This window comes from Sphaeramia orbicularis, chromosome 13, assembly GCF_902148855.1.
Source record: "Sphaeramia orbicularis chromosome 13, fSphaOr1.1, whole genome shotgun sequence".
NCBI lineage: Eukaryota > Metazoa > Chordata > Actinopteri > Kurtiformes > Apogonidae > Sphaeramia > Sphaeramia orbicularis.
The window spans coordinates 40,473,689-40,487,361 of NC_043969.1; the positions used below are offsets into that span (position 1 = coordinate 40,473,689).

General features: G+C 36.2%; 1 protein-coding gene across 6 annotated transcripts in view; it reads right to left on the reverse strand.

Moving 5' to 3' along the window:
• Positions 1 to 12,444, reverse strand: part of arhgap42b (Rho GTPase activating protein 42b) — a 313,806-nt gene extending 301,362 nt beyond the window's left edge. For all 6 annotated transcript variants that reach the window (XM_030151784.1, XM_030151783.1, XM_030151782.1 and 3 more), the window contains exon 1: positions 12,182 to 12,444. In XM_030151784.1, the coding sequence (XP_030007644.1) occupies positions 12,182 to 12,335 (154 nt within the window). In that variant the 5' untranslated portion in view covers positions 12,336 to 12,444. The remainder of the gene's footprint in view (positions 1 to 12,181) is intronic.
• Positions 12,445 to 13,673: the final 1,229 nt, after the last annotated feature.

The following is a 13,673-nucleotide window of genomic DNA, read 5'->3' on the forward strand; positions in this document are numbered from 1 at the left end:
ACTATATTTTTACCTCAATTATTTCAACACATTGATAATACAAGTGGTTGCTCTTGGTCGTTGGTGGCTCTTTAGGTCTTTGAGGGTTAAATATGAAACTAGAGACGGGGGATGGATTCACTAGAGCCTTAGCTATTCATCTTTACTCAATCAATAATCAAAGCAATCAAACTCTCAGTTCACTCGCCGCTGTCTCATAGAACAACCTGAAGTGGAGCCAGACTCCATCGAACATCTTATTTGGTATTAAATCATTCGCACAGACCTTTGACACATCCTCCCTACCATGAATAAACCATTTGGTATTCCTGCCCACCTGTGGTGATCCTCTACAGACGGAGTACTTTTCTAATAAAAAAAAAAAAAAAAGCAAAAAAAAAAGCTATGAAATAGGTTTGGCCTTCAACTGACCTTAGAAATAGGAGATTCTTTTAAATAAAGCGAAACACTGCGGTCCAAATGATAAGTGCTGCTCAGTTCTCACCGCTTTGTGTTGAAATCGAATGTGAAAATACTGGAAAAAAAGGCTGTAGTCAAGGGTACATCAGTGCTTGAACAGTGTTATTTACTGTATTCTGTAACGTAGCAGCAAAGAGCAAGTGCAAAGGATGTTTTTTTTAACGCTTTAGTGTTGGTTGTAGGTTGGTAGCTTTTCGGTTTTAATGACCGAGTAGAGTCGCCCACGAACGAAAAACCAAAATATGTACAATACACATCCTGAGAAATATCAGTGAAGGAAACAGTGAAGGAATGAAAAGGACGCTGCTATCTGAAGGGGAAGGATGGCAGGACCACGCTGAAGGATGAACGGTGAAAACATGATTTATTATTACACTGAGTGATAGCCGAATGCACCACAAGGGCCAGCCGTAGTCCTATCCTACACCAGCTGGTTTAGTATTTATTAAACCAATATATTCCTCATCCCCTTCCACTTCATAGACGCTCTCCTTATGTTCACAAAGCAGCCTCCTCAAAACGGTGAAATACAGCAGAACAGGAAGTCCACTTTAATCAGCGCGGCGGTATTTGAGATTAAACTCGGGATCTGAGGGACAATGACCTCACTAAGACTTTCATTAACGCTCACATTACCGTCTGTTTGTGTTTCCTCGACTTCGGAGGCCAGTTGAGAGTCGACAAGAGCGAAGATTTCTGTCATTAACGAGGTAGAGTTCAAGCACAATTCGACCCTAGACTAAGGACATCAGAATGCATGACGCCATCCACACCAAGAACAGATACAACCACAGTCTTTACTCTGCTACAGTACTTTTACTTAAAGCAAGAGTGTCCAATTCTGGTCCTCAAGGGCTGGTATCCTGCATGTTTTAGATCAGGGGTGTCCAATTCTGATCCTCAAGGGCTGGTATCCTGCATGGTTTAGATCAGGGGTGTCCAATTTTGGTCCTCAAGGGCTGGTATCCTGCATGTTTTAGATCAGGGGTGTCCAATTCTGGTCCTCAAGGGCTGGTATCATGCATGTTTTAGATCAGGGGTGTCCAATTCTGGTCCTCAAGGGCTGGTATCCTGCATGTTTTAGATCAGGGGTGTCCAATTCTGGTCCTCAAGGGCTGGTATCATGCATGTTTTAGATCAGGGGTGTCCAATTTTGGTCCTCAAGGGCTGGTATCATGCATGTTTTAGATCAGGGGTGTCCAATTCTTGTCCTCAAGGGCCGGTATCATGCATGTTTTAGATCAGGGGAGTCCAATTCTGGTCCTCAAGGGCCAGTATCATGCATGTTTTAGATCAGGGGTGTCCAATTCTGGTCCTCAAGGGCCGGTATCATGCATGTTTTAGATCAGGGGTGTCCAATTTTGGTCCTCAAGGGCTGGTATCCTGCATGTTTCAGATCAGGGGTGTCCAATTCTGGTCCTCAAGGGCTGGTATCCTGCATGTTTCAGATCAGGAGTGTCCAATCCTGGTCCTCGAGGGCCGGTATCCTGCCTGTTTTAGATGCATCCCTCTTCCAACACACCTGACTCTAATGATAAGCCTATCATCAAGTTTTGCAGAAGCCTGATAATGACCGTCAGGTGTGTTGGAAGAGGGATACATCTAAAACATGCAGGATACCAGCCCTCGAGGACCAGGATTAGACAACCCTGACTTAAAATGTGCCTGTACTCTGGAAAAAATCTAAATCTTACCTAGTGTATTTTTCTCATTTCTAGTCAAAATATCTCATCAAACTTAAAAACAGACATAATCACGTAAAGAGTAACTTTTCAGTGAGATATAAGAACTTATTTTTAGACAACAGATCTTGAAAATCTTATTTCAAGAAATCTTACCAAGATAATTTTTACTTGTTCCATTGGCAGATTTTTTTGCTTCATTATTTTTTGTTGTTGGTTTTTTTTTTTTTTTTGCTTAATTCAAGCAAAAAAAAATCTGCCAATTTAACAAGTGCAAAAAAATCTTGAATTAAGCTGTGAAAAAAAAATGTTAACAGAATTAAAATATACATGAATGAAGCAGGTAAATTCATTAAAAAAAAAAAAAATTACATACATATATATATATACACATACATACATACATATATATATATATATATACAGTACTACACAAAAGTCTTATTCCACCTTCATCTTTGTTGTTTTTACAGGTTTGAAACATACCTACAGATTTATTTCTCCTTTTTTCTTCACCTACAAGAAAATACAAGAAATATGTGCCTATATGGAAGTAAATCTGTGCCATTAGATACTGAATCGTATTTCATAAATCAGATTTTTAGAGTTGATTTTTCTTTTGAATACTTTAAGTTTTTTTTTTTTTTACACTTATACTTTCATAATCTGAATTCAGTTATTTAAAAAAAAAAGTTTTTCAAATCAATACTCTCAACTACAATACGTTTCAAATTCATTATAAAAATGCTGAGGATCATGTGACGCTCAAGTAGCGGCACAGGCATGGCAATTCACATGATTGGCATATGTGCGCCGCTACCTGAGCGTCATGTGATCTTCGGCGTGATGCATGATTGGGGGAAGTTAGATCAAGTCTCTCGTTGCTCCATTGGTTTTGCCTGGTCAAAATGTACCTGCTATATTGAATTTTTTTTTTTTTTTTTTTTTTTTTTTTTTACTGAATTTGAAATGCATTGTATTTGAGAATACTGAATTAAAAAACTTTACTTTGAATAACTGAATTCAAATAATGAAACTATGCAAAAAAAAAATTTTAAAAATGGGAAAAAAATCAATCACAAAAAAATTAATTTACAAAATACAACTATTCAATATCTAATGGCAAAGATTTACTTCCATAGAACACATACTTCTTGTATTTTCTTATATGAGAAGAAAAAATGACAAATAAATTTGTATGTATGTTTGTTTCAACCCTGTAAAACCAACAAAGGTAATAAGAGTAAATGGAATAAGACTTGTGCAGTACTCTGTATGTTATTTTTGGTGAGTTTTGCTGTTTGACATTAAAAAACTTTTTTTTATATTTGAATTCAGATTGTGAAACTATGTGTAATTTATTTTTTTTTTTTTTGAAATTCAACGATTTAAAACAAAAATTCAACTATAAAAAATTCAAATTACGAAATACAACTATTTAAAAAAATATATTACAAAATACAAATATTCAATATCTGATGGCACAAGTTTAGTTCCATAGACTCAGCCTGGAAAAAAAAAAACTGAACTAAAGGTTATAAAGGTGAAAGTCACTATTTCTTGTGACCCCTGACCCCGAGAAAACGCACGGACAATTAGAAACATCTGCCGTGTCTGAACAAAAGGGTTAAAGACATGTTAAGTGCAAAGGGAGGTCGCACTATATACGACCACTTTAGTTTATAGAAGCTGTTTTTAACTTTAAATGTTTGTTTTTCCTGCTGTTCATACTTCATATATATCAGATTGGATCTAAATACAGAGACAAATGCATATGTGTGGACATTAGAACTTTACTAAACCAACAAAGCTAAAAGTAGTTTCGGTCTGTACGTTTCTACATCATTACATCATCGCATACTTAAACACACACACACACACACACACACACACAGGGCTTTGTGAATAGTGATAAACAGTGTGAAAATTATACGTTATGCCAAGTACATCCTGTATTATGCCACCTCTCTGGGTTTCACATGTTATTCCTTCATTCCATCATATTAATGATCGATTTGTTCTTTAACCCATAGAGACCCAAACATTCACCTTTAACCAAAACCATCTACTGATCTAAACTGTTTATTACCTGTTGATCTATTAATCCTGTCAATCCATGTAAATAATTGGTGTAAAATACAGTTTGTCATCTTTTCATGGTCATCAGATATATACAGGGTGACCCAAAAAAACGGGAATTTTTGAAGTGCGTATTGGCAGACATGAGCAAGTGGCAGCACTGCGAGACAGTGACCTTGAGCAAGTAAACACATCGCCATTTTAGTAACCATGGATTTTTTGAAAATGAACAGGGGATCTCAGTCACTGTCACTGCGAATCGTTACGTGGAGATGTTACAATCCTTCGTTACACCTGAATTGAATAATTTTCCACACGTTCAAGAAACCTGGTTTCAACAGGCAGGGCTCGTGACTGCGACTGAATTACGGTCGCATGCGCCTGAGAATTTCGGTAGTGCGACTGTTTTTGAGATTACGATCGCACGGTGCGCCAATAAAAAAATGAGCGAAAATTAATACGTGCGCCTAGAATAATGGCTGCAGAAGTAACTCGTCAGCTGAAAATAAACAAGCTCCACGCCCCGCTGACTGAAGCGGAAAATCTAGTCCCCGCCCCCTTGCGTGTGCAGGCGGCATAAACAAAGGGATCAAATAACTCCACCGACGTTTGAAACAATCTCCCGCCAAACCCGGTTAGTAGCGCTGGCGTTGTTCCAAGTATTTTCCCATGACGTAATGTATCCTGCAAGTCAGATCATGTTGCGCGAATCAACTTGCTACACGATCAGCTGACCGTAACCAGCGAATCGAGGGGCTAATGAATAAACAACAAGCGGTATCCAGACGTGTACATGATTCGTCAAAAGTTTGACTTGACCTCAGGCGTGGTGTAGACCACAGTGACTAAGGGCCTTTAGGCCATGAAATAAAAAAGTTGGTTGTTGCAAATAATGGTGTGATTCGTCTTTCTTCTCCAAGAACCAACTAAAGTATATACCACACATTGACAATTGTTTTGCACCTGTGTCAATGTAAGCTTTTTCTTTCATACTCTATTCAAATACTTTATTCTAGGTTGTTAACATTGCTTAAATACATATAGGAATATTACTTGGTATGCCCAAGAGTTTTGCTTGTTCTCCAAATTTTTTATATAATAGTGGTGCGCCTAGATTTTAGCCTGTGCTCCTAACTTTTTAGGGTTAGGAGCACAGTGCTCCTAACTTTTTAGGGTTAGGAGCACAGTGCTCCTAGGTCAAAAAGTTAATTTTGAGCCCTGACAGGATGGAGCGACATCACACACTGCACGGTAATCATTGGCGGCTGTGCGAGAATTGTTCGGTAACCGTGTGATCTCAAGATTCGGTAACGTTCCCTGGCCCCCTAGATCGCCAGATTTGTCCGTTTGTGATTTTTTCTTGTGGGGGCTATCCCAAGAGTAAAGTGTACACACCTCGACCAAGAACTCTGGATGAGTTAAAACAGAAAATTCAGGATGAAATTCACAGTATCCCAGCTGAGATGTTGCAGCGGTCACTGAGGAATCTCAACAGCAGATTTCAAGAATGCATTCGTACAGGAGGACGCCATCTACAGGAAGTAATTTTTAAAAAATGAAAATTCCATCATTGTTTCTTAAATGGCATGTTTTAAGGTTTCAGTTACTATGAATGAAATATTTTTCTTCCATCACTCTTGGTTTTATTGGATTGTTAAAAAGTTCCTGTTTTTTTGTGTCACCCTGCATATGGAAACACTGTCATCTTCTTCATTCATTCATTCATTTTCTGAACCCGCTTTATCCTCACTAGGGTCACGGGGGTCGCTTGGAGCCTATCCCAGCTACATAGGGACGAAGGCGGGGTACACCTTGGATAAGTCGCCAGTTCATCGCAGGGCTGAACATATAGAGACAAACAATCACTCTCACATTCACACCTATGGGCAATTTAGATGAACCAATTAACCTATTAGTGCATGTGTTTGGATGGTGGGAGGAAGCCGGAGTACCCGGAGAGAACCCACGCAGACACGGGGAGAACATGCAAACTCCACACAGAAACAAACTCCACACTGTCATCTTCTACAACATTGATTCACCGGTAAAACCCATAACATTTTGCTGAAAAAGTCACTTTTTCTTCAGTTTTCTCTGTTTTAATACAACAACCTTTGAATTTACTTTTGAGTTTTTATGAGCATCTAAATTAAATATTGGAAATTAAATACAGGAAATACCTGATTTACAGTGAAACATGCAAAATACAGAGGATAATATGGAAATACTTGGTGATATATCACTTAAGAAAAGTTAACTATAGAGAAAAATGCATTTGGGAAGTGCCGCAAAATTAGCACTGGGTCTTTATGGGTTAAAATGTAGTGTTTATGTTCACAAACCGCATACTTCACATGTATTAGATTGGACCTTAACCCTTTCATGCATGAATTATGAGAACCTAAGTCAACATTTTTTTCTTGAGTGATTTTTTTTTTTTTGTTTCCTCTTTTAGGCATGAAAAAAAACTTTGCAATATAATTTTTTTTCACAAAGTTACAAAAATGTCCACTCAGTTGGACACAATGCGTTTAATTTTTGAAGCAAAGAAACATATATTTAAAACCCATCATAAGAAAGTGATTTACTGTATGAAAAATATGAAATAAAAACATTTTTAACCCTTTCATGCATGAATTATGAGAACCTTCATCAAGATTTTTTTTTCCTAAGTGTTTTTATTCCTCTTTAGGCATGAAAAAACCCAATGTGATTGAATTTTTTTTTTTTTTAATGAACCGATTTTACATGGAGTTACAAAATCATGCATTTAATTTTAGAAGCAAAGAAACATGTATCTACTGATATACTGTGTGAAAACTATGAGATAAAAACAGTTTTAATGCTGCTAATTTGATGTTTTCTCACATTTCAACAATACCTGCATGGAGATTATATGCAAAAAAAAAAAAAAAAAAAAAAAAAAAGCAAAAAACAAAACTGTTAATTACAGTTTAATAACAACTTGCTTTTTTTTTTTTTCCACAATCAAACATGTTAGTGCAGATCAGGTTTATCTAGAACAGCAAATTTACAGTAATGGTATGAATTACAGTGTTTGGGAGGATGCATAAGCGTCCACTGTGTTAACTGATATGGAACTAAAACAACAAAATCCATAAATATACAATAGAACAGCTGTAGAATAACTGTCCACTGTAGTGACCACTATGCATGAAAGGGTTAATACAGACCGGGTTCCTACAGGTTTCTACAAGTTAAATTTAAGACTTTACGACCTTTTTAAAACTACTTACAACACAATTTAATGCCCATTTCATGGCCATACAGGCAAAAAATTTGTGACTCCAAGAATTTAGGAAAACGTATGTGTTTACTCCAACGCCTTGATTTTGACTTGACATGTATCAGATAGCATCTTAATACAGAGACTAAGAAATGCACGTGTGTGGTCATTAGAACTTCACAAAACCAGCCAAACTAATGCTAGATTAGGAGTTTTACATACACAGGAAAAATTCCTGCGCAGTTTTTCCAGAATCAAAAGTATTTTCCTCAAAAAGAGTAAATTTGGCTTTATATTAAGAAAATGTAGCTCTATATTGAGTTTGGAGAGCTCTATCTAAAGAGTAACTCTTACTCTTTTCAGAAAGGGACCAAATATTATCTGAGTAGAGTAAAATTTTCTTCAATTTGAGTATATTTTAATCAGGCTAATTTCTTGTGTAGAACTGTATAATCAAAAAACACTGAAATGGACCATTTACTGCACTATGGACACTTTAACTATTAATGCATTTACATTTTACTGATAAAACAGTCTGAAAATTATACATTATGCGATGAATATCCTGTATTACACCACCTCTGTGAGTTTCATGTGTTATTCGTTCATTCTGTCACATTAATACTTAATTTATTCTTTAAAATTTTGCAGTTATGTTCACCAACTGCATACTTCACATATCTGATTGGATCTTAATACAGAGACGAAGAAATGCACGTGTGGACATTAGAACTTTAGAAAACCAGTAAATCTAATGTTAGATTAGGACTTTTACATAGAACTGTATAATAGACAAACACTGAATTGGACCATTTACTGCACTATGGACACTTTGACTGTTCATACTTTTACATTTTACAAATAAAACAGTCTGAAAATTATACGATATGCCATATATATCCTGTATTACACCACCTCTGTGGGTTTCATGTGTTATTCGTTCATTCTGTCATATTAATGCTCCATTTGATTCTAAAAATGTAGTGTTTATGTTCACCAACTGCAGACTTCACATATATCTAATAGCATCTTAATACAGAGACTAAGAAATGCACGTGTGTGGTCATTAGAACTTCACAAAACCAGCCAAACTAATGCTAGATTAGGAGTTTTACATACACAGGAAAAATTCCTGAGCAGTTTTTCCAGAATCAAAAGTGTTTTCCTCAAAAAGAGTCAATTTGGCTTTATATTAAGAAAATGTAGCTCTATATTGAGTTTGGAGAGCTCTATCTAAAGAGTAACTCTTACTCTTTTCAGAAAGGGACCAAATATTATCTGAGTAGAGTAAAATTTTCTTCAATTTGAGTATATTTTAATCAGGCTAATTTCTTGTGTAGAACTGTATAATCAAAAACACTGAAATGGACCATTTACTGCACTATGGACACTTTAACTATTAATGCATTTACATTTTACTGATAAAACAGTCTGAAAATTATACATTATGCGATGAATATCCTGTATTACACCACCTCTGTGAGTTTCATGTGTTATTCGTTCATTCTGTCACATTAATACTTAATTTATTCTTTAAAATTTTGCAGTTATGTTCACCAACTGCATACTTCACATATCTGATTGGATCTTAATACAGAGACGAAGAAATGCACGTGTGGACATTAGAACTTTAGAAAACCAGTAAATCTAATGTTAGATTAGGACTTTTACATAGAACTGTATAATAGACAAACACTGAATTGGACCATTTACTGCACTATGGACACTTTGACTGTTCATACTTTTACATTTTACAAATAAAACAGTCTGAAAATTATACGATATGCCATATATATCCTGTATTACACCACCTCTGTGGGTTTCATGTGTTATTCGTTCATTCTGTCATATTAATGCTCCATTTGATTCTAAAAATGTAGTGTTTATGTTCACCAACTGCAGACTTCACATATATCTAATAGCATCTTAATACAGAGACTAAGAAATGCACGTGTGTGGTCATTAGAACTTCACAAAACCAGCCAAACTAATGCTAGATTAGGAGTTTTACATACACAGGAAAAATTCCTGAGCAGTTTTTCCAGAATCAAAAGTGTTTTCCTCAAAAAGAGTCAATTTGGCTTTATATTAAGAAAATGTAGCTCTATATTGAGTTTGGAGAGCTCTATCTAAAGAGTAACTCTTACTCTTTTCAGAAAGGGACCAAATATTATCTGAGTAGAGTAAAATTTTCTTCAATTTGAGTATATTTTAATCAGGCTAATTTCTTGTGTAGAACTGTATAATCAAAAAACACTGAAATGGACCATTTACTGCACTATGGACACTTTAACTATTAATGCATTTACATTTTACTGATAAAACAGTCTGAAAATTATACATTATGCGATGAATATCCTGTATTACACCACCTCTGTGAGTTTCATGTGTTATTCGTTCATTCTGTCACATTAATACTTAATTTATTCTTTAAAATTTTGCAGTTATGTTCACCAACTGCATACTTCACATATATCTGATTGGATCTTAATACAGAGACGAAGAAATGCACGTGTGGACATTAGAACTTTAGAAAACCAGTAAATCTAATGTTAGATTAGGACTTTTACATAGAACTGTATAATAGACAAACACTGAATTGGACCATTTACTGCACTATGGACACTTTGACTGTTCATACTTTTACATTTTACTGATAAAACAGTGTCAAAATTATACATTATGCTATGAATAGCCTGTATTACACCACCTCTATGGGTTTCATGTGCTATTTGTTCATTCCGCCATATTAATACTTAATTTGATCCTTAAAATGTAGCATTTACAGGGGTTGGACAAAATAATGGAAACACCTTAAAAAATCAACAAAATATAATTTAATATGGTGTAGGTCCGCCTTTTGCAGCAATTACAGCCTCAATTCTCCGAGGTATTGATTCATACAACTTGTGAATTGTTTCCAAAGGAATTTTAAGCCATTCTTCAGTTAGAATAGCCTCCAACTCTTTTAGAGACGATGGCGGTGGAAATCGACGTCTTACTTGAATCTCTAAAACTGACCATAAATGCTCAATAATGTTGAGGTCTGGGGACTGTGCCGGCCATACGAGATGCTCAACTTCATTAGAATGTTCCTCATGCCATTCTTTAACAATTCTAGCTGTATGGATTGGGGCATTATCATCTTGAGGTGAAGGTGTTTCCATTATTTTGTCCAACCCCTGTATGTTCACCAACTGCATACTTCACATATATCGGACTGGATCTTAATACAAAGAAATGCACATGTGTGGTCATCAGAACTTTACAAAACCAGCAAAACTAGTACACTCAACAAAAATATAAACGCACCACTTTTGTTTTTGCTCCCATTTTTCATGAGCTGAACTCAAAGATCTAAAACTTTTTCTATGTACACAAAAGGCCTATTTCTCTCAAATATTGTTCATAAATTTGTCTAAATCTGTGATAGTGAGCACTTCTCCTTAGTCCTTTGCTGAGATAATCCATCCACCTCACAGGTGTGGCAGATCAAGATGCTGATTAGACAGCAGGATTATTGCACAGGTGTGACTTAGGCTGGCCACAATAAAAGGCCACTCTAAAATGTGCACTTTTACTGTATTGGGTGGTCCAGGGGGGTCAGAAAACCAGTCAGTATTTGGTGTGACCACCATTTTCCTCGCACAGTCTTCTTCATGAATTCTCTGAAACAGCTTTGGAGATGGCTTATGGTAGAGAAATGAACATTCAATTCACAGGCAAAAGCTCTGGTGGAGATTCCTGAAGTCAGCATGACTACTGCATATTCCCTCAAAACTTGTGACATCTGTGGTATTGTGCTGTGTGATAAAACTGCACATTTTGGAGTGGCCTTTTATTGTGGCCAGCCTAAGGCACACCTGTGCAATAATCCTGCTGTCTAATCAGCATCTTGATATGCCACACCTGTGAGGTGGATGGATTATCTCAGCAAAGAAGAAGTGTTCACTAACACAAATTTAGACAGATTTGTGAACAATATTTGAGAGAAATAAACCTTGTGCGCACACAGAAAAAGTTTTAGATCTTTGAGTTCAGCTCATGACAAATGGGAGCAAAAACAAAAGTGGTGCGTTTATATTTTTGTTGAGTGTATTAGACTATGAGTTTTATATAGAATTGAAAAATGGAAAAAAAAACACTTAACTGGAGCATTTACTGCACTATGGACACTTTAACTGTTCATGCTTTTACATTTTACTGATAATCTGCACTTGTTTTCCATATATGAGGCGTTCAGTGCAGGATGTTTGCATACTGGGTTGTACCTTCACATATTTGGAGTAAAACTAAAGAACCTGAGGACTCATTTGGTTTTTCCTGCGTTCGCTTTTACGCACCGCAGCGCAGCGCAACCGAGGACACAAAGACAAGACAAACATCCCGGACCACCTCAGTGTCTGACTAATCAGTTATTTGCGTGTTTTTCGACGAGCCTAGATGTAAAAGCTTTTCATCAGCCATCAGTGTTTCACAGCAGGAGAGCGCGTCAGGCTCGTCCAGCTCCGGTTCAAACAGCAGACCAGACACACACACATGCGCACAAACACACACTCCAATCCGGTTCAAGGCGTCTGCTGATGAATGCATCCTTAATTTCCAAGTCGCCTGTGGTTTTCAGGTAGTGCTGCATACACTTCTAAGACATCTGCAGCTGTGGGAGTGGAGAAAAAAAAAAGAAAAAAAAGACGCGCCACGGTGGCACACTTACTCTTGAGCGCACTGATTAACATGTTCCCATCCTTGATGAGCTCTTTGATGAACTTATTCGTCCGCTCCAGCTCGATTTCATGGCATTTCAGTCGTTCTCTGAAGTCGGGGCTGTCCAGGAAAGAGTCACTGAACTCCAAAGTGGGGAGTCCCATGGTTGGATCCACGAGAAACAAGTTGAATCAAACTGTCAAACTCTGTGCGTAAAAGTTGCTCTTTCTCATCCCGCACGGTCCGATGGCATAGCTCTGCTTCTGAGTTCACCCCCCCCCCACCAAAAAAAGTTTTCCTGCTCTGTTTAGTTCATCACTTCCGCCTCTGGTTTCTCTGTTTTTCTTCACCTTTCAGACTGAGCGGTGGTCTTCTGACTCCTGCTGGTAACTTTTAGGCACTTTTTGGTCACAGACAATCAAAAAAAAAAAAAAAAAAAACTACTGAAATTCACTGGCATCAAATCTTACCAAACTGCAATAATCATGTACAAGGCAAAAAAAACAAAACAACAACAGAAAATTACCAGAAAATAAATAAAACTAGTTTAGAAAGCGGGAGATGGAATTATAAATATGCATTTTTTTTTTTTTTTACTGTTTTAGTTTTAATTAATTTCTGTTTTTTTTAATGATATACAGATGGAGTTATAAATATGCATTTTTTTACTGTTTTAGTTTTAATTAATGTCTGTTTTTTTAATGATAACATCAGCCTGCCCAGGGACTACAGGTGGAAATGAGCACTAGTGCTAGAACCTGGCACACTACATCTGTCCTTTTTAAGGTTAATGTATATTGTGCATTGTCCCTGTCTAAATAAATAAATGAAATGAAAATAAATAAATAAATAAATGAATAAATAAATAAGTTATCAATGAAGAGGGGAACATAACTGCAAAATCCAAAACAGGACAACAACCTTAACCTCCTCAGACCCAGCTATGGGTTTTCTGTTCACATTTGTGGACAAGAGTTTCACAACTTTATACAAAAAAAAAATAAAAATAAAAAAAGAAAGAAAGAAAACTGTCCACCATAAAAGACATTCCATAAAAATTTTAAAAACTGTACCTGAAAAAACTGTTGCATCATGATGTTTCTAATATAGACACATATTTAATAACAAATAAATAAATAAATAAATAAATAAATAACAATTGCTGGGTCTTAGGAGGTTAAAAAGTTTTTGTTTATCTATTTCTGGCCTCAAGTTATGGAACAATCTAAGTGAGGAATTCTGTTTTTCTTCACCTTTCAGACTGAGTGGTGGTCTTCTGACTCCTGCTGGTAACTTTTAGGCACTTTTTGGTCACAGACTATCAAAAAAAAAAAAAGAAAAACTACTGAAATTCACAGACATCAAATCTTACCGAACAGCAATAATCATGTACAAGGCACAAAACAGACAATTACCAGAAAATAAATAAAAAAAATGTTTAGAAAGCAGGAGATGGAGTTATAAATATGCATTTTTTACTGTTCATTAATGATTTAGTTTTA